This window comes from Lonchura striata, chromosome 1 (genome assembly GCF_046129695.1).
Source record: "Lonchura striata isolate bLonStr1 chromosome 1, bLonStr1.mat, whole genome shotgun sequence".
Classification (NCBI taxonomy): Eukaryota; Metazoa; Chordata; class Aves; order Passeriformes; family Estrildidae; genus Lonchura; species Lonchura striata.
Window position 1 is genome coordinate 156,080,389 of NC_134603.1, and position 21,086 is coordinate 156,101,474.

At 51.2% G+C, this 21,086-nt stretch overlaps 1 protein-coding gene across 1 annotated transcript in view; it reads right to left on the reverse strand.

Moving 5' to 3' along the window:
- SETD2 (SET domain containing 2, histone lysine methyltransferase) overlaps positions 1–19,336 on the reverse strand; it is a 50,579-nt gene extending 31,243 nt beyond the window's left edge. The window contains exons 1-3 of the mRNA XM_077789996.1: positions 19,190–19,336; positions 8,592–8,607; positions 894–5,272 (exon numbers count right to left, since the gene is read on the reverse strand). Coding sequence (XP_077646122.1) covers positions 894–5,272; positions 8,592–8,607; positions 19,190–19,227 — 4,433 coding nt within the window. The 5' untranslated portion in view covers positions 19,228–19,336. The remainder of the gene's footprint in view (positions 1–893; positions 5,273–8,591; positions 8,608–19,189) is intronic.
- Positions 19,337–21,086: the final 1,750 nt, after the last annotated feature.

A 21,086-nucleotide genomic window follows, 5' to 3' on the forward strand; every position in this document is an offset into this window, starting at 1 on the left:
TGAGACAGCAGCCAGGTGGAGAAACTCCTCCTCAATCCTTATCAGTGGTTTTTGGAAAAAAAAGGGAAAATAAATTTCTCGACGTACGCATTGATAACCCTAGGGACAAGAATAACCAAGGACACTTGGCTTGGTGATGACTTTGTGATGGCAAAAGGCGATTTCTTTTAAAGAGAATTCCCAGGATATTTAGCTGTTTTTCCTTTCTCCTCCCTGTCTATGTTTATTTGGACACCCACATTTTAATAAGGCAAATTGGAGGGTTTGGTTACTTCAGCCTCTGCTTTGCTGTTAAGTGTGAGGATGAAAAAGAGGAGAAAATCAGAGTTAGACAAAAAGCAGGGAATCCACTAATTCATATTTTAGCTTCCATGAAGGATTTGGGGAATGCTCTAGAGTGTGGATCCCAACAAGGCAAAAAATATAAGGAAAAGAAGTCAAACTATGGCAATTAGATCCAAAAAAGCTCCTCTGAGATGATAGATAAAGACAAGGAAGTAACCAAAACCTTTGGAAAAGCGCCTTGTTTGTCCAAGAGCTTTTCAACACCCAGACAGAATTCCCTGTGCCAACAGAAAGGGAGTGAGCTGGCATTTGGGGACATTAAACAGGCAGGATCTGGTAAAGGGTATAAATAAATCAACCTTGCCCTCTGATCCTCCCATTTTCCAGCTCTTCTCAGCACTTGGGACTGTCTGGGCCAAAGTGGGCGATTCCCTTTAGGAGGAGAGAGCCTGGGGTGGCTTTGCCAAATGTGGGGAATGCAGCATCCCTGCCCCTTCCTCCAAAGGATGCCAATTCGGCCATAAAACCCCCCAACCATCCTGGAAGCAAATGGAAGCTAAATCCCAAACCTGCTCCAGGAATTAAAACAAGGCTAAAGCAGCAGTTACCTCTCCGTCAAGTAGACGTTCTCCTCGATGAGGTCGAAGTAACAGGGCATCTTCCCCTGCTTGGCAAACTCCTTCCAGCGCTGGGGGTCCCTGAAATCATCCATGATGCATAACCTGCCCACCATGGAGGAATCCTGCGGCGCCGGCTCCACCTGCTCCCCCTCCAGCTTCCCCTTCCTCTTCTCCCCGGAGTCGCCGTCGCTCTCCGAGTCGCTCTCCAACTCTGGCCGCCTTTTTTTCGGTGGGCCTCGTTCCTTCACGTCGTTTTTTTCCAAAGCTTTCGCCTCGTCCTTCTTCTCCCCGCCAGGCACCGGCTCCTTGGTGGAATTGCTGCTGATCTCGTGCGCCTGCACCGAGCCCTTCTCCTTCTGCTCGGGCAGCTGGGATTTTCCAGAGGGGCTGGGGAAGCGGGGCTTGCACTCCTCATCCCAACGCTCGTCCTCTTCAAACTCCTCGTGGTCTTCCGTGAGGGAATCCGGCACCTGGCCCTGGATGCGCTCGTAGTTAACCACGGAGGCTCTGCTGGCTGCCCTCGCATCCCAGTAACCGTTGCCCTGCCAGTAGCTCTGGGAGCTGGGATAGGCTCCCGGGCCCGGCTGGTAAACGTAGCCCGAGTACATCCCAAAGCTGCTGTCCGGCTGCTGGTAGGTGCTGCTGGGCTTCTCCTGCTGGGAGAAGTCCCAGCCCACGGCACCCATCTCCTCCGGGGCACGGAAACCATCCAGCCTGGAGTAGTCTCCGAGGCCGGACTGGTTCAGCCCGCCCTGCCCTTGCCGACTGTCAGGCTTGGAAGAGCTCATCTGGTGCCGGGATGTGTCGGTGCTTTCCAAACTCTCCGGGACGCAGAAGGGCTGCTCCTCCGGCCGGCCCATGGACCTTCCCACGGCCGCCGTGTCCGGCAGCCCCATCCTCTCCTCCGTGCCGGCTTTGCCGTGGGAATCGGCCGTGAGGTCCGCCTGGCTCGTGCTGTCCACGCCATCGCTCTGGGCCTGGCACGGATCCGCCCGCAGCTCCTCCAGCTCCTTCCTGCTCAGCTCCGTGGAGGTTGCCGGACTCTTCTCCATCCCTCTGGGAGAACACCTGCTCTCCACCTGGGGACCACCTTTACTCCCCGTATTTTCTGACCTCTCCTCATAGTAGGGCCTGCTGGGCTCGGGGCGCTCATCATCCCAGTGGTCGGAGAAGCGCCGGGTGCTCCGGGAGGAGCCTGGGCTGCTCTCCTCCATGGCTATGGTGGAGTTCTTGGGAACCACCACAACTGACTGGAGCTTCTTCCGCGGCGTCCCATCATCGGAATCCGAGTCCTCCGTGTCACTGTCCTCACTGCCCCCTTCGCTGTTGCTGTCCCCTGAGTCGGAATAATCGTCGTGGCCAGCGGGAATGAATTCCAAGGCGTTGCCGCTGCTGTCACACGTTGGGGCTTGGGTCACCATCTCCGTGTCGTCTGCCGTGACAATGACATCGGAGGAGGGATATAAAGTGTCTGGAAAAGCCGAGGCCACCAAGGGCTCGCTTCCCTCATCCCTCTCGGCCGATACGCCGGGAGACTGAACCCTCAGCTCATCCAGCTCAGCTCCCTCCGTGGAAACAGCACTTTCTTCCACGACCTCTCTGCCACGGTGCTCCAGCGGCACTTCCGAATAGTAGGAATGTTCATTCTGGAACGACAACTTGCCTTTTGCTGAGCCAAGATCAACGTGCTGAGCATCCAACTCCAGCATCTCTTCGGCTTCCGAATGCTGGAGTGGCTCCTGGCACACACCCGGCGGGGGCACGTCCCATTTGGAAGAGACACTTTCCTCCAGCACGGGATGATCCGACTGGAGCCTCAGGGAACAGCCATCCTGGGAGGAATCCCTACTCGAGCTTTCCACTGCCAGGCTGATTTTATGGGAAGGATGGCATTGTTCATCCTCCCCGGCAGACTTGGAATGGGAATCCTCCGCGCTCTCGTAATCGCACGTCACCGTCTGTGGCTCCACCTGCACGTCCAGGAAAGTCTCGGATGGCACTTTCAAATCCGCAGGTTCCGCTTCGATTTCCACTTCCGAGTGGTACAAACCAGGGGTGGCATCAGAAATGTAGCAAAAAACAGGTTCTTTGGTTTTGTCACACAGAGTGTGAGTCACCTCCTCATCCAACTTCTTCAGGTCAGCGTTAGTGGGATCTACATTCACGGCAGGGAGAGGAGCGGCTTCCTCCGGCTCTGGAGCCTCCGCTTCCTGGAACAGGCTGTTGCACTCGCTGGACTGGACCCGGGAATCATCCAGCTCTTGTTCTTGGGACACATCCGTGCTCTCAAACCCATTGGATGGCAACGGATATGATGGGCTGGTATTGATGGCAGGCGATGCTTCCGACCGACCCGGGCCGTGGTCAGAGGATGCAGCAACATCCTCTGCTTTGCAGGCACTGGAAGTTGCCAGACCTTCATCCTGACCCTCCGGGGAGCCGTTCACGCTCGATTCCGTGGGGAAACACATTCTCAAGGGATCGTGCTTTGCCCTTAAGAACGTTTCTTGCTCCTTAACACTGTCATGGCCTTCGTTTGCTGCAAGTTCCTCGGATTTTGAGTTTGCCAAACCTGCCTTGGACTCGTCGGCCTTCGGCAAAGCGGGAGAATCGTTGAACTGATTTAATGGAGAAAGTGTCTTTTCCCTTTCCAACTTTTTCACACTGGACACCCTGATCTCATTGTTCTTTACACAAGAGGTCTCTAAATCTAGAGAATTAGACTTGGACTTGATTTCTTCAATTGATTCTGTACAACAGAAAGAACTCTTAAATTTATCAGGCTTTGGTGCGGGGGCCTTGGAAGGGGTGGATTTATAGCGGGAGGAATTCACATTACTGTCGGGCTTGGAATGGGATGTCCCCTTCCGATAGCCCAGTTCATCAAGGGGAGAGCACCTTTTGGATACTTCACTTTCAGAAGTCCTTTTGGAATCTCGATCCGCTTTTGAAGACGACCTCCCTCTCCTGTCCACGTCGGCATGAGACGACTCCACTTTGCTGTCCCTGTCCGACTTGGAGTAAGAGGATCTCGAGTCTCTGTAGGAGGAGGAGGAATGGGAGGACGTACGCCTGGAGTCACTGGACCTGGAATGTGTCCTCCTGTACTCGTCCTCCGAGTCCGAGCTCTCCCGCGCCCGGCTGTCCGCGTACGACCGGGAATAGCGCGACCGTTCCCGGTACGGGGAGCTCCGGTGGTACCGGCGGTCGGAGTCGTAGTAATGCGAGCGTTCTGACCTGGAGTAGGAGGAGCTGGTTCGGGAGCTGCGGTCGGAGCGGGAACGCGAATGAGACCGGCTTCGCCTTCTCTCTCTCTCCGAGCGGGAGCGGGAGGACGAGTACCGCGAGTCTCTCTCTGATTTGGAATAGCTCGAGTACTTCTCATCCCTGTCCGACCTGGAGCGCGACGAGGACTTGCCCAGGTCATCGCTCCGGAGGGACGCGGAGCTCCGTCTGGGATCTCTGTCCTTTTCCGTGCTCGAGATCTTCTGCTCATGCGACCGCTGGCTGGAGGAGGTCCTCACGGAATCCTCGTCGGACTCGGAGCCCTGCAGCGCGCCATCCGACTGGGAGAACTTCCTCTTGGCTCCCTGCCTCCGGGAGCACACGGGAGCACCCTTTGAGCTGTCGGGAACCTCATCCTCCTTCCCAATATGGGAATCTTCCTTGGGCGGGGTTACCTGTGTCTGCTCGGGCGCGGGCGGAGTCACGCGCTCCTCTGAGCCGCGCGACGCCGGATCCTGCTTGGCGTCCGGCTCCGAGGCCTCCCTGGGCAGCGCCTGGCTCGGCTCCCTCGGCACGGGGGCTTCGGCTTCGCCGGGCGGCGACAGCAGCAGCGCCGGCATCGGTGTCGCCAGCGGGGCCGCGGCTCCAGGAACCGGCACCGGTGACGCCGGCGGTGGCGGCGGTGGCGGGGGAGGCGGCGGCGTGGGGGGGAGATCCACGGCCAAGGCCACCGGTTCCGTTACCGGCGCCGCCGGAGATGGGGGTGGCTTTGCCGTGACGTTCAGTAAATGTTTTTTAAAATGAATCTTCCCCAATTCTACCTTCGGTTTCGGAGGCGAAGATTCCTCGGCTGAACTGGCGGTGTCCCCCAGGTCCAGTTTATTTTTGGGGTTAAAATCAGCGGGAAGGGGAACCGCTGGAGGGGTGGGAGTTTCATTTTGTTTCTCGTTTCCCAGAGCAGTCAGGAATCGATTGGGTAAAGTTTTCTTGGTTAAACTAAAACTGAAAGACACTTTTTGTCTTCCCTGCTCCTCAAGGTTAACCTTGGTTTTGGTGCCTTTGGGCAGAAAGCGACTCGAGGCGACGCCTTTGAACACGGGGCCTTTGATAAAACCGGCTCTCGGCACCGTTTCAGGTTTGCCCTGTGAAAGAAAAAGAAGATGCAGTTGGAGGAATTGGATTTTGGGGGGGGTTTCAACTCAGTTCTGCAGCATTTTCTTTCACCTGGTGAATTTTTCATGATGATAAAAGAGAAATGCATACCCTGTGTCTATCTTTATTGCCTGGCTCTGTCCTGAAAAAATCAATTCCTAAGACTTCTCCAGCCTGAAACTAAGCCTCCTCTGAGGTTTGGGCTGAGCCTTTTTATCTGACTTACTAATGACCAAGCTCAAAGTCCTTTTATCATTTAATTCCTATTTTTTTGAAAAAGAGAGTTCAGCTTATAAAGTTAATTGAGGGCAAAATTCTGCCTTTTTTATGCTGTTTCTGTGGTCCCAGGCTACAAAAGATCCTGAGTTTTAAGCTTAAAGTGCACTTGTTTATGTGAATCCACCTGGATGCAGCCTTCCAGTACTGGAGAAGGCAGCAGGGAGAGCTCAGAGCCCTTCCAGGGCCTGAAGGGGCTCCAGGAGAGCTGGAGAGGGACTGGGGACAAGGATGGAGGGACAGGACACAGGGAATGGCTCCCACTGCCAGAGGGCAGGGATGGGTGGGAGATTGGGAATTAGGAATTCCTGGCTGGGAGGGTGGGGAGAGGCTGGAATGGAATTCCCAGAGCAGCTGTGGCTGCCCCTGGATCCCTGGAAGTGCCCGAGGCCAGGTTGGAAATTGGGGCTTTGAACAACCTGGGACAGTGGGAGGTGTCCCTGCCCATAGCCAGGGTGGCACTGGATGATCTTGAGAGTCCTTTTCCACCAAAATCATTTTGGGATTCTGGAATTTGGTCCCAGCATAAACCAGACCAATAACAACTACAGCAGGAATATAAACCCCATCCTTTCCCACCTCCCCCCAACAGCCTTCTCCTGGTCATCACGAATTCCTGCAAGTTCCCAGGCTCAGGCCTAGACCAGCATTAATGAACAACTCCCCAAGAATTCCCATCAGGAGCCAGTGGTGCATGATGACTCCATCAGCTCTGGATCAACCGACTGTTCCAAGCTCCATGTCCTTCCCACCAGGAGCTGCTGGCTGCCTCCTACCCAGGAGCTCACTCAGCACCTTGCAAGCCCAAATCCAGGAATTTTCAGAGCACGCAGCACCCTCTATTCCATTTGAGCATTTCTTCCTCTGTTTTAAATCTTAAAGCTCATCTGTGTCCCAGGAATAACATCCTGGAGAAGATAAAGCGGGAAAAGGGCTTTGTTGTCAATAGTACCTATCTCCAAAAATCCAAATTGCATCAGAATCACGGAATTCCCAAATGGTTTGGGTTGAAGGGACCCTCAGGATTATCCTGCTTCAATCCTGCCATGGCAGGGACACCTCCCACTGTCCCAGGCTGCTCCAAGCCCTGTCCAGCCTGGCCTTGGGCACTGCCAGGGATCCAGGGGCAGCCACAGCTGCTCTGGAAATTATATTTTGTGTTTTAACCCTAATTCCAATGGAAAGAGTCATTTCCAAATTGTCCAGAGCCGGGTTTTGCTGCTGTAGCTGTGCCATGAGCACATTTTTGGCAGGAGCAGCAGTTTCTTGCAGCCCCCTGTGAATTATTAAGGATTTTGTTATCCTTTAACTCATGGAAAACAACGTGGAGCTGCCCAGGATCAAGGCACCACAGTAAATGATTAAATGAGACATTGGTGGATTGGAAATCCTGTGTTTTCTGCACCCTGGGACATCACATATCCCAAAAACTCCTCTTTTTCAACACACTGGGGGTTTCATTGTGAGCACTTGTTAATGGTCTATCCATGACTTGTCCTGGGGACCCAACCCAGCATCACTCTGGATCTGCAGCAGAAAATTCCCTTCGCTGTGGGAAAACCGGGAGCAAAACCCAAAAGAATTTCCTTGAAATCTGTGTCTTTTATTAGGGGACATTTCAGGGATGATTTTAAAGGAGTTTCATGGCTAAAAGAGAATCCAAAACATTGACTTTGGACAAAAGGAATCTCCAGCTCTGAAATGGGCACCTCTCAGCACAACTCACAAACATCTCCACAAAGTCCTGCTGAAAATGCCATCCTGGCTTTCCAGAGAATCCACACAACAAAAGTGATCCTGGGATTCATCCACATTAATTCATGGAAGGATGAAGCACAAAATGAACACTACTGAGACCACCCTCCTGTAGGAGTTCAAGCCTCCTGAAGAGTGAGGGAACAGCATTTTGGGAGAATCCTGGATCAGTTATTATCCTTACAACCAGAAATTCCCAATTTTTTTACTTCAACTTGGGACAAGAGAAGGGAGCAGCTTCCTCTCCAACTATACCCTGAAGGATCCCCACAGGTCAAATTCTTATCAGGGATAGGATTTTTTAATCATATCAACTATAAATAAGAATATAATAAATATATAGGTTAAAATATTGGAAATTCAGGGAATCAGCATTTCAGAACTTTCCTTCTTGCTACAACTTTGGTGCTGTTATTTTAAGTGTCAATGTTTTGATCAAAATCCTTTTAATTTCAAGCACAACAGCTCTGAAATAACGGGAATAAGGGGGTTTGGATAAATTCACCTTTTCCCAAATATGGGATCTGCAGGCAAAAAAAAGCTGCCACATTTCCATTCCTCCCCTTCCCACAGCAAACTCAGCAGAGCTGACACATTCCAGGATATTTCCCCTCATCTGTTCACCCTTCCAGGGATTTTTTTTTCCTTACATAACAGCAACTTGAACAAAACACAATTCCCAGAATTTGAAACACACTCCACAGGTAAATTGGTAAATGTAATAGGTGGGAATTACTGAAAAACTCCCCAGGAGAAGAGGAATTCTCCTTCCTCTCCTGTTTTACACAAAGGGAACATTACTCAAAATGGAAAAAAAAAAGCACATCCAAAATGATTAACAGCCCTCATTCCAAAGCCAGGAGATTAAAATCTATCCCAAGCCTCCAAGTTTTCTCTTTTCCCAATAAATTCATTGAGTCACAGGCAGCAAAACTCATTATTTTTACAAATTAAGTCTTTAAATAATCAGCACCAACCCACACCAAGCTGTGCCATCATTTCTCGTGTGCTTGTGGCACAAGTGGTACTGGAATTACTGCCCTTCCTTTCCAGATTTAATAAGAATTATTGCCCCTCATTCCCAAATTTAATAAAAATTACTGCCCCTCCTTCCCTAATTTAATGAGAATTACTGCCCCTCCTTCCCCATTTAACCAGAGGAATCCCAGAAAAGCATCCCTTTGCTTTATCCAGCCCTGGATTCATGGAATGCCTCAGTCAAACCAACCCAGCTGGGCTCACAGGAGATCCAGGAACGTTGCAATTGGTTTTACTCACCTCATTTTCTTCTTCTCTATTGCAATCCAGCCGGGGAAACATGGAAAAAAAAAAAAAAACAGGAAAAGAAGGTGTGAACAGCAGGTAGGAACAAGAAATGAAGCATTGGGCATCTGGATTTGGAATGGGATGGATGTGGGACGCGGAGTGAGGGAAACACCAACAACACCTGGACACAAACCAGGCTCTGAGGGGAGCAGGGCACAGTTGGGAGGCTCCAAAATTCCCTGGAAAATCCCACATGGATTAGGACAGAGCAAACCTTTTTGGAGAGAACTGCTAGCTTAGTGTTGTCTCCAGTTATTCCAACATGCTGCAGAAATAAAACCCTCAAAAATTGACTGAAAAAGGTGGATTTAGGATTCCTTCCATTTGAATACTTTCCTGAATAACTGAAAGTTTCTGCCTCTCACTGACAGAAATTAAAGATATTAACGAAGGTCTGACTGCTGTGCACCTGCCCTGGCTATTTGCATAATTAATCCCTACTTTGGCAGCTTGAAAATGAATTAATTAGGATCATTCTCCATGCCGAGCCAACAGAAAAGTTAGGTTCTCCCAATTTTCCACTCTTCCCAAGTTTTCTGCTCCGATCCCACGGCGAAGTTGTTTCTCCTCAGGGAAGGAGAAGGAACAGGAACACAACTCCCTCTCCTTGCTTTGCTCAGTTCCTTGGAGAGTGTCAGGGAATTTCTTGGCCCAACCAACACACCTCAGCCAAGACATCAACCCTTCCTCTGTCATGGATCTACCAGAGATCCCAAACCCCTCTCCAGCGCTCCGACACAGCTCAGGGCTGGAATTCTCCGACATTTTACCAACTTTTATTCAGCACCGCTGTGGTGACAAAGCCAAAGATTTCCCACAGAAAAGTTCACAGATTCCAGCTCAATGAGAAATACCCAATTCTGGAAGAAAAACTCAAGATTTTCGTTTCGGAGCAACGCGGACGCGGTGACGGCACAAGAACCACCCGCGTCCCCACTGAAACCATCCCCAACTGGGAACTGGGAGCAAAGGGAAGAACTTTCCCCTCAGGAATATTCTCCTGCCCCTCCAAAGGATCCCATCCAATTGATCCAGCTTAATAAAAACCCATAAATTATTCCCAGAGCAGCGCCAACGGGGTTTGATTCCATCAGGGAAACCTGAGCCGGGAGTTCCAGCCGGATTCAATGGGGTCAGGCAAGGCAGGAATTCCAAATCCCACAGATTCAGGAGATCTCCAAGAGCACCACTTTACTGGAATTAAGGCCTAAAAGGAGCTTCCAATCTCAGGATCACCAAAAGAGGAGTTTGGGACTTTCAGGAAGCCTCACGTGGTTTGGGTTTGAGATTTTGTGGGGTCAAAACTCAACAAAAACCTTGCATTTGGTGATTGAAGGGTCTTTCCCAACCTCAGTGATTATTCCAGGAAGATTTTCCAGACTTCCTAAGGAGATGCAGCAGAGAATTACGACCACCAGGTGGAAGCTGAGGGATCTAAGGCAAAAATAACTCTTTATACACAAAAATCCATCTTTAATCAGCTGTATACTGAGAGAGAGGTAATTCAATTTCATATTTATAATTAATAACAAGGATAATTAATGATAAAGAGAAAAGAGAGTCAGGATCCTTCAAATCCCAGAAAAAGCCTGCAGGAAAAAGAGAGGAAACAAAAGATCCCCATCCATGGAAGTGTCCAAAGCCAGGTTGGACAGGGCTTGGAGCAGGCTGGGATAGTGGAAGGTGTCCCTGCGAGGGACAGGATGATCCCATTCCAACCCAAACCATTTGGGATTCTGAGATTCCATCAATTAAAATAAAAGGTGCTGACCTTCCTAAAAGCAGGGTTATGGATCCCATTTCCTTTCCAGCTTCTTCCTTCTCCCCAAATAAAAAACAAAAAAAAAACCCAACAAAAACATAAAAATAGAATTCCAAAATTAGGGAAGGCGCAGCCGTTCCCTCAGGAACTTTGTGCCAAATTCCTCCCACACTGGGATGAAGTTACATAAAACCCCCCTGCTCCCAACACATAACCCAGGGGTTTTCCAGCTCCACAGGTTTGGAACAATTCCCTCAGCTTCACCTTGCTCCCTGCAGGCACCAAAAATAGAACTGGGATGAAAGTGAACACGGAATTTTGTGGCTCCTTCCTGGGAAAGTCAGGAGAAAAGAGTTGGTGAAACCCAAAATAAAACTGAACACCCTGAGAAGTGCTGAATAAATTTTAAAAAATAACCTAAAGAACCACAAAATCAACCAAAGAACAAAAAAATAACCCCAGCACCAGGAAGCTTCACCACCTTTGATCTGTTTCCAGCTACTCGATGTGTTAATTTTGTTAAAAAACAAAAATCAGGCACCACTTAAATTCCAGGAAAAGCTTTTCTAAGACTACAGAACTACATTTATATCAAAATTCTTTACATGGGTCACATTTCTATATTTTTTTTTTTTAATATGGATCCACATTTCAACCAAAATTATTTATTTGAGGCCACATTTCCACCAAAATTCTTTACATTGAATTTTCCTTACATATATTTTGACCTTACATGTATTTTGATGAAAACTTTTTATATTTAAACTTTATCACCTTCTCTCCTGACGGAAACATCCCAATTTTGCCACAGTAATGGTGATAAAAAGTAAAATTTTATTTTAATTCCAGGGTTCAGCAGCTCCAGCATTTCTTGGTGCTTCAACAGGTTGAGCTGAACATTTTTCTCCTTTTAAAGTGCAACCCACACAATAATTGGAATTTTATCCTGGTTTTCCTTATGCAAAAGGAGCCAAAAAATGCCCTCAGGCTTCTAAAGTCTAAAAGACAAAACTTTAGGAGCCTCATCTCCCCTAAATACTGAGGTTTTTTTTCTTTTCTTCCCTTTAAAAGAGGAAAATGTGGAAGCTTGGGGCTTTTTTTTATCTAAGCATCAGCAGCCTAACAGCCCTGGGAGCTGAAAAGACCCATTCCCAGCAGGAATTCAGCTCAGGAATTCACAGAGATCCATCTGAAAGCCACCACAATGTTCAAAGAAAGGGAAGCTCAGCTCAGGAAATTGGGATTTAACCTGTTTTGTTCAGGCTGGGTTAGCCTGAAATATCCTGGCTGCAGCTGGAATTCCATGGATCATCACCCTCATCCACAGCAGGAAACTGGAAGGCAACGAACCAAACCAACACCACAGCTGGAAATTTGGAATTCCAACAAGATCCTGAAGCCCAAAAGGAATTATCCAGGTGGGTTTTACCGTTTTTCCTGGATGCTGATGGAGAGCTGCACCCCTGGGTTTCTGCTGGGAATGTAATTCCCTGGAAGCTGGGGAGGAAATTCCCTCTCTGCTGTTCCAATTCACAGAATCCCAGAATTCCAGAATGGAAGGGACCCTAAAGCTCATCCCATTCCAGCCCTGCCATGAGCTCCTTCCACCATCCCAGGCTGTTCCCAGCCCTTGGACACCTCCAGGGATGCAACATCCATGGTTTCTCTGGGAAAACTCATTCCCCCCACAGCCAGGAATTCTTTCCACGTATCTATCCCAATTTTCCCCTCCATTTATTTCCATCCTCCACACTGAAGGATTTGCTGGAACACTCCCAGGCCTGAAGTGCTTTTGCTCCTCTGCTTATGAATCCCTAAGGTGGGATAAAAAACCAAGGACAGAAGTGCAGCTGTCCCTGTGTTTAATGGAATATTAATGGAATACTGGGAGGAATTCCTGGGAAGGCTTTTGTGCAGAGCACTGGGCTTTTAATATCCCAACGTGTCCCTGCTCCCAAAAACACCACACTGCAAATGGAGAAGGGGCAGGCAGGAAAAGAGTTGGCAAGGTAACAGGCAATCCTGCTCCTTCCCAAAAAAAAAAAACATGGAGAGTGGAAAGGCAAAAGCACTCACATGAGTAGGGAAAATCCCTGGAAAAAGTCTTATTTAACCAGGAGGTGGAATCCAAGCTGTGTTTCCCGGGAAATGAGGTGAAGGTACCTCCCAAAATCCCCAAATCCAGCTCTCCTGCTTCCCAAAATCCCCAATTCCTGGTTTAGACATCCCCACGGAGGGTTTGGAGCTGGAATTTTGGAGCAAGGGAAGTTTCTCCTGTGCTGGAATAGGAAAGAACAGGGAGGACTGGATATTCCAGGGAAAGAAGGAGACAAATATATTGAAAATAGGGATTTATCCTTTCATTTATAGAAATGAGGAGGGGTTGAGTGACTTCATTTAGTAATTATTCCATAATTTATCTAGGATTTATTCCATAATGGAATTATTCCATAATTCTAGGATTTCAGAGAAGTCAAGATGTGCTCCAGGAAAAAAGTCCAGTAAAGAAAAAAATATCCAGTTAGTCTGCTCCTTCTCCCAGCTGCCTGAAAACTCCCAAACTCCCCCCAAATCCTGCTTTTCCCTTTCTGCTCAGGGCACACCTAAGGAAGAAATTCCACTTGAAATCCTGACAGGAATCAGGAAAAGCAAAACTGCTCCCACGGAGGATGGGAAAGGGATTCACCTGGCACAGGGAGGGAGAGGAGGAGGATGGAAGGGTGAGGATGAGGATGGGGGTGGAAGTGGGATGGGACCCAAAATAGAGGCACAAATCCCCGCTGGAATTCAAAGCATGGCTCTTGGAAAACTTTCCCCTCCTCCTCTGGGAGCAGGGAAGGAGATTCCAGCAGCAGCTTTGGGAGTCAGCACCTTCCCATAAACCACATGGCCACGGGGTCACTTCCCAGGTAATCCCTGCCCCAAATCCCTCCTGGGGCACAAAGAGCCTTCCAAGGAAAAACCCTCCAAAAAGGGAAAAGCGCATTTTCCCAAATGAAATCCCAAAATCTGGGCACATCCCTGAGTCCATCCAGGGTGCAGGGGAAAGGATGGGCCTGGATCCACACACAAATGCAGTTCAGCACCTCCAGGGTGGCTTCCCATGGATCTCTCCCTGTGGAATACCACGGGAGGGATGGACAGGTGGGAATTGCACTGAGAACCCCCAAAATCCACATTAAAACCCAGCTGTCCAAAGAACCCCCAAATCCACATTACATCCAAAATTCCATGGAAACTTTGGACACAGATGTGGGATCAGAGCAGCCAAGGGCATCATTTCACCCTGGATTTTCCTCCCTTATTAACAATTCATAATTCAAATTAAAACCATCCTAAAGCCAAAGTTAGGCCAGATTTAAAGCTCAGGCTCAGTTCCACCACCAAAACGCTTCCCCTGCCAGCACAGAGCCACTTCCAGGACTGAAAATTGAATCAGTGGGAATAGTAGGGGGAAAAAAAAACCCCAATTTTTTATCATTTTGCTCAAATCCCAAAATTATCCGTGCCCAGATAAAGTTCCTGTGTTTAAGTTGCTGTTTTTAAGTTGCTCTTTGTAAATTTCTGATTTAAGTTAAAATAGGTTTGAGCAGGAAAAAGTTTTCAGGAGGAAGTCCTGGAACCTGAAAACTGGAGGAATTTCGGGATTTTAAAATTAAACAAATAATCAGAAAAATCCCAGTTTACTTACAATTGTTGCTACCAGGGACCGAGACATTCCCAAGGATGAGGATTCATTCCCAGGGACTGGGATTCATTCCCAGCACCTGGGCATGCAGAGGTGCTGAGGCTCCACCTGAACTGAGCAAAGAATTTGGGATTTGTGCTAAAAATCAGGGAAAAAAACTCCCCAGAGCAGCAAAGCAAGCCCCTCCCTCGGAGGGGGAGGATTTAGGAATGGCCCCCAGCATCCAACACTTGCTGTTTTCCCGGGAAATCCAGGAATTTCCAGCCCTCCATCACCCCCCTGGCCTATCAGGTATCCCCATCCCGGGGGATTTTCCCTGAATGGGGCAGCAAATTCCAAGCGGGATCTTATGGAGCCTGAATGACATCACCCCCCCCCAGGCACTGCACGGCACCTTTGTCTCCCAAAATGCCCGGAAAACAAGGAATTCTCTCTTTGGGACACAGATGGATCCGTGGCACCCATTCCCAACATCCCCCGAAAAAAAGAAGCCATCCTGTCCCCTCCATCCCAAGGTTCACACTGAGGAAAAACCAGGAAATTTTAGTGTCACCACCTCCTACTTCACACACGTGCAACACCAAATATTCCCAAAATTCACCAGATCAAAGGTCCAAATATCCCGTTCTGAGCCCAGACTCATCCCAAATTTAACAGGAAGGCAATTCCCAATCATGAGGTGATCCTAAAATCCCATTCCAAAGGGGAGCAGCTGCAACCTGCAACCCAAAAAATAAGGAACAGAACGTTGCAAGGCCCTTTGATGAGCTCAAAGTCACTCCTTTGACAAAAATAAATAAAAATAGATAGAAATAAATAGAAATTCTCCAAGGATTTATTTCTTACCTAATTATAGCTGAAGTCTAACGTCCTGGGATTTTGCCCAGCAGGAGCAGGGACACCTTGGGAATTGCTCTCAATCCCACAGGAGAGAATAAATCCTTCTCATGCTCCTTTACACCAGAAATTTGCCATAAAATTCCAATCTGGGAATGGGTTGTGCAGGCAAACACTAAGCACCAGGCTCTGGAGATTTTTCCTGTTGGATTTCCAGCTGCAAAAAGCTGGGGAATTATAATTATTTCCTGCTACCTGGGAATGACACACTCTGGATTTCCAGCTGGAAAACTTCCACTGCTGCATTTCAAACAGGAAGGGGAAAAGGGAATTACAAAGATGCTGTGGAAGCTGTAAAATCTTGGAGCAATCCAGAGGGAATCCACTGGAAATGAGAATCCACAAGGAGCTCCGGCTCCTTCCTGAACCAGCCTCTTCCTCACATCAATATTTTGGGATCAAATTTTGACTCCTGGCTCATATTCTCCTGAGTTTTAGGTCCACCTCCACATCATTCCCAGGGATTGCAGCCTCTGGTGTGGATCCCAAAAAGCTGAAGGAGTGGTGTAGCTGCAGGGATGGAGCATTTTTAGAGAAGTTTAACTCCAAAAAATGGGAAAAGTCAAGAAAAAAATCAAGGAAAAAGAAAATAGCCTGTTCTACCAACACTCCATCAACCAGAGCCACACTGGGACGTCCTCAAGACTTTTCCTCAAGGAGTTCTAAAATTCTGGAAGGAAAAATGCCCATTAAAAACAGGTGCTGATAAATCCTCTCTTCCTTTCTAAATATCCAAACAAATCATATTTAAAATTCCATCAGCACATCTGGGAACAGGCTGCCCCAAGAAGCTCCAGCTGCCCCATTCCTGGAAATGTCCCAGGTAAGGATCCCAAATTCCCCATTCAGGCTCCCAAGGCCAGACACATAAAGTGAATTTTCCTTAAATAATCCAAGTTTCCAGACACTTTAAAGCTGGAAAACCCATGGATACGCTCAAGCTGCGAGAGTCAAGCTTCTCCCTTTTCCCATCCCACAGACCATCATGAATCTCCTTAATAAAGGGGAAGAGCATTCCAAGGGAAATGCAGGTGGAAAACTCAGCCTTTCCCTCCCCTCAGCATCTCCCAGGTGGATTGGAACATGCTCCAGGACCTACATGTGGGTGTTGAACCACAGCACTTTGGCCAGGAGCTTGTGCAGAGGGAACCAACCTTATGGATGGTTTTCCTTAGGGAAAAGCAGAAAACAGAAACCAGATTCCCAGAAAAAAAACATCCCAAAGTGACACCAACAGGGAACAGCCTGGGAGACTCTACAACTCCAAGGAGCATCAAAATAATTCCTTGGGAACAGCCACAACCAAGAAACCTGGAGTTCCAGACTGTCTGAATCTGTATCGAGTCATGGTAACAAAACCAACAGAATATTCCATAGTCTGATCCTAAATCCCAACCCTCCAAACCACCCAGCAAGCCCCACCAGGATCACCGGGATGGCTGGAAAAGCTTCTTCCTCCAAAAGGGAGCTGAATTCCTGCTGGGGAGGTCTCCAGAAGCAGATGTATAAATGTAATTTCCACGATGACAGACGAACATGAGGAAAAGAAATCCTTGGAGTATGAATTCTGTCCCATCATGGAGGTGTCATTGGTCCAAGAGGTTCCTGCACCATCAGGATGGGGATGATCTTGGAATATTCTTCCAGGAAACAGCAGCACCAAGAGATGAATTGGCTTCTGCTCACAGCAGGATACAAACATCCGTCCGTGTCCGTCAGGAACAGCTTGTCCACAGAAGCTGTGGCTGCCCCTGGATCCCTGGAATGTCCAAGGCCAGGCTGGACAGGGCTTGGAGCAGCCTGGGACAGTGGGAGGTGTCCCTGCCATGGCAGGGGTGGCACTGGATGGGCTTTGAGGTCCCTTCCAACCCAAACCAGTCTGGGATTCTAAACAGGTCCAGGCCAGCGTGGGCAACTCCATGGAGAAGCTCCACGTGGAATGTGGTGGCACCTCTGAGCTCTGGGAATTGGGCTGGCCCAAATTTAAGCATCCAAAAAGTCAAGGAGACCTGGTTCTGCTGGACACCGAAGTTCCCAGGAATGCGAGCTCTGGTTGATAAGCGGACACGGAGAGCGACCCACGAGGTAAAAGCCAGCCAGAGTTCCTTTCCTACAGGAAAATTCCAGTAAAAGCCATCATTCAGCTCCTGGCTCAGCATCCACCTTCTCCGGCCAGCCTGGAGCTCCAGCTCAGCAGCATCCCTGGAAGTGTCCAAGGCCAGGCTTGGAGCACCCTGGGACAGTGGAAGGTGTCCCTGCCATGGCAAGGGGGGGATGAGACGATCCTTAGGGCCCCTTCCCACCCAAACCATCCAGGGAATAATTCCCAAGAAAAGTAAGGCTGAGCCTGAGGATTCACCGGGCTCTCATCAAACCTCTCCAAGCAGCACGATCCCAACGTTCCGAGCTACCAAAGCAGCTCATCCCAAAAAAACCAACCCTGCACACGCCTCCTCATCCCACCCCGCGATGGGTAAGGAATGGGGGAAGCCACAAACATCCCACAGGCAGCACGGCTCCGTTTGAATTCCACTCTTCCCAAACACCCAACAGATCCCCAGACGTTCCTAACAACCTTCAACCAATTCTCCCAAAGGATCCCTTTCTCCAGGTAAAAGTTCTGTGCTGGGAAAAGCACATCCAAATTAAGGCACGCCACTAACGAACGGAACGCCGGGATTCGAGGTGGGGATGGGGAAACAACAACCCTAAAAACACCAGGACAGCTCCCAAAAACTTTCTGAGTCCCAACACGCAACAGCCAACTCAAGGAAACCCCAAAACCAGGCCAATTAATCCATAATTCCACTAGAAAGTCGTTAGAGGAGCCGCTCCAGCTCCTTTCAACAGGCCAGGTTGGCACCACCGGACATTTTTAGCCAACAAACAGCGACATGAGACAACGTGGACAATTTTGGATACCAAATTCCAAGTGCCAGATCAACCCCAGGCACAAGGGTCCCTCCACAGGCTCCAAATGACAAAGGTAAAACACCTGAATTAGCCTAAAAGTTTTGGGATGAACGAGAGTCCATTGGACCCAGAGGGTCACCAGGGAAGTGATCATCCCACCAGGATTTACTCCCATCCCAGGAGCCATGTCTGGCAAAACACAACCTGGATTCCAAAGGAAAGTCTCCATTCCTCGCTAATTTTAGAAGGCTCAGCCACCGGCATCGTTTCAGCTGCAACAAGGGGAAGCCGTTCCTCAGCTGCTCCAGGTGGGCACGGGCAGAACTCGTTCAAAAAAGGTTTGCTCTGTTGTCCCTGCTCAAAAAAACCACCATTTTTAGCTTTGCCTCCAATCCGGCCGTTGCTTGGAGGGTGCTCCGTGCCAGATGTCTGCTCCTTCCACCCCAGAGCTGGCAAAGTTTATGGAGCCCCTGAATCCTTCGCCAAGGAAGTCTAAAAATGTAAAAATAGCGTTGAGAACCAGCGGGAAACGGGTGTGGGGGGAGAAACCCGGCAGGGACGGAGTGACTTCTCAGGAGAGGCGATAAAGCCGGAGGCCCTGGCGGGATCAAGGGGGTGGGTTGGTGAAATTCCCCCTCCAAAGGAGAGCCAGAGTTCCCGGCCATTAGGCTGCTCCCCCTTCCCTGGCTCCTTCCTCCTGGCAGAAAATGGGGTCAGGGCAAGGGCCGCCCGAGGGGAGAGAATTCCAGGGCTAAAACCAAGACGAGGCTCGGTAACTAGGAAAAACAGCATTAATAACAACAATAATAATAAAGAAGGTACAGAAAAATGGCCCCGCGGGGAGGCCGGGACACGTCCGCACGCTCCGCCCGGCTCCCCCCGCGCACCCCCGGGCAGGGACGGGACAGGGAAGGGGACACGGCAGGGGCAGCGGGGACGCAGCCCCGGAGCCGACCCGGCACCCGCGGCGCGGCCGCTCCCGCCGCCCGCGCCCCGCGCTCCCCGCGCCCGCCCCGGCCGCGGCCATCACGCGAGGCCGGGGATGCGCGGCCTACCCCGGACCGGCGGGAGGACGGCGGGAAGGAGGAGGGCGGCGGGCCGGGGAAAGGGCAGGGGCGAGGGAGCGGGAAGGGGAAGGGGAACGGGAAGGGGAAGGGGAAGGGGAAGGGGAAGGGGAAGGGGAAGGGGAAGGGGAAGGGGAAGGGGAAGGGGAAGGGGAAGGGGAAGGGGAAGAAGCCCGGCTGCCGCGCGGCGCCGGCGGGCCCGAGGCCGCGGAGGGCCCGCGCTTACTCCGGCGTGGGGTGCTCCGGGTCGTAGAAATCCCCCATGGTGGGTGGGCGGGCGCGGGGCTCCGCAAGTGCCCCCAGGCCGGGGAGGCCCCGCTCGCCCCGTCGGGGCTCCTCACATGGTCCGGCGGGGCCCCCCCGCCACCCGCGCCCAGCCCGGCCCGGCCCCGCCGCGATCCGCCCCGGCCGCCGGCTCCTCCTCCCGCGGCACCGCGCAGCGCCGGGAGCGCTCCGGGAGCGGCCGCCGGTGCCCGCCGCACGCCGGCATCGCGCCCGCCTGTGCCGCCGGCGGCCGCGGCCCCGCCGGCGATCCGCGCGGCACGCGGCGGGATCGCCGCCGAGAGCGCGGCGGGCACCGGGAGCCGCCGCGGGGCCACCGCCACTTCCTTGGGGACGTACTAGGATCGTTCCAGGGATCGCCGGGGCACGCCAGAATCAGCCGGGGTGGCACAGGGATCCCGCCGGGATCCAGGAAGGGGTCAGCGGGGCACACCGGGATCAGCCGCGGGACTGCCGGGATCTCCTCCAGGTCAGCCCTGCACCACCAGCATCTCCTCCAGGTCAGCCCTGCACCACCAACATCTCCTCCAGTTCAGCCTTGCACCATCAGGATCTCTTCAAGGTGAGCGCTGCACCAGCAGCATCTCCTCCAGGTCAGCACTGCCTCATCAGGATCTCCTCCAGGTCAGCCCTTGCACCACCAGGATCTCTTCAAGGTGAGCACTGCACCAGCAGCATCTCCTCCAGGTCAGCCCTGCATCACCAGGATCTCCTCCAGGTCAGCCCTTGCACCACCAGGATCTCCTCCAGGTCAGCCCTGCACCACCAGGATCTCCTCCAGGTCAGCCCTGCACCACCAGCATCTCCTCCAGGTCAGCACTGCCCCACCAGGATCTCCTCCAGGTCAGCCCTTGCACCACCAGGATCTCCTCCAGGTCAGCCCTGCACCACCAGCATCTCCTCCAGGTCAGCCCTGCACCAACAGCATCTCCTCCAGGTCAGCCTTGCACCATCAGGATCTCTTCAAGGTGAGCGCTGCACCACCAGGATCTCCTCCAGGTCAGCCCTTGCACCACCAGCATCTCCTCCAGGTCAGCCCTTGCACCACCAGCATCTCCTCAGGATCATGCCTGGGTCACTCCCAGGATCAGCCATCGGATCACTAAAATCTCCCCAGGATCACCAGGGCCACACCAGGTTCGGCCACGCTATTCCCGGGATCTCAGCGGGATTCCCCTGGGGCCACACCAGGACTGGCTGCAGGATCTCCTTGGGATCACCCCTGGGATCCTCAGGATCTCACCAGGAGCAGGTGGGAGATCACTGGGGCCGCACCCAGATCAGCTGCAGGACTGTTGGGATCACTCAGGGACAGGCAGGAATTTACCAGGATCTCTCAGCATCACACTGGGAGCACCCCCAGGAGCACCCCCAGGATCACACCTGGACACCAGCACCCCTTGGCACCAGATCCCTGGGGCTGTTCCAGGCCCCATTTCCCCTAAAAATCACTAAACCCCCTCTTTTTCCTTTCACAGGGCATTTTCCATCTTCCCAGTCCCTGGGAGAACTCCTCCATGGAATGGTGCCGGAGCACTTCAGGAGACCCAGCTGCTTCAGGAATCCTCCAAACCACAGTTACAGCTTCCAACGTTGAGATTTCTGGGATTTTCCCAGATTTGGGGGAATGGTGTGGACAGGAAGGACCCACAGGGATAAAGTGGGAAGCAGAGGAGGGGTGGATATAGGGAAGGACACAGGAAGGTTTAGTTCCAGTCCTGTTGGAAGCATTTTCCTGGGAAATCCAGCCTGGCCTGAATTCCCAGCAGCTTTTGGAACCTCTGGGATCGGGTCATTACAAGGAAAAGGTGATTTCTGGGATGTTCTCCAATGCCCTCCCA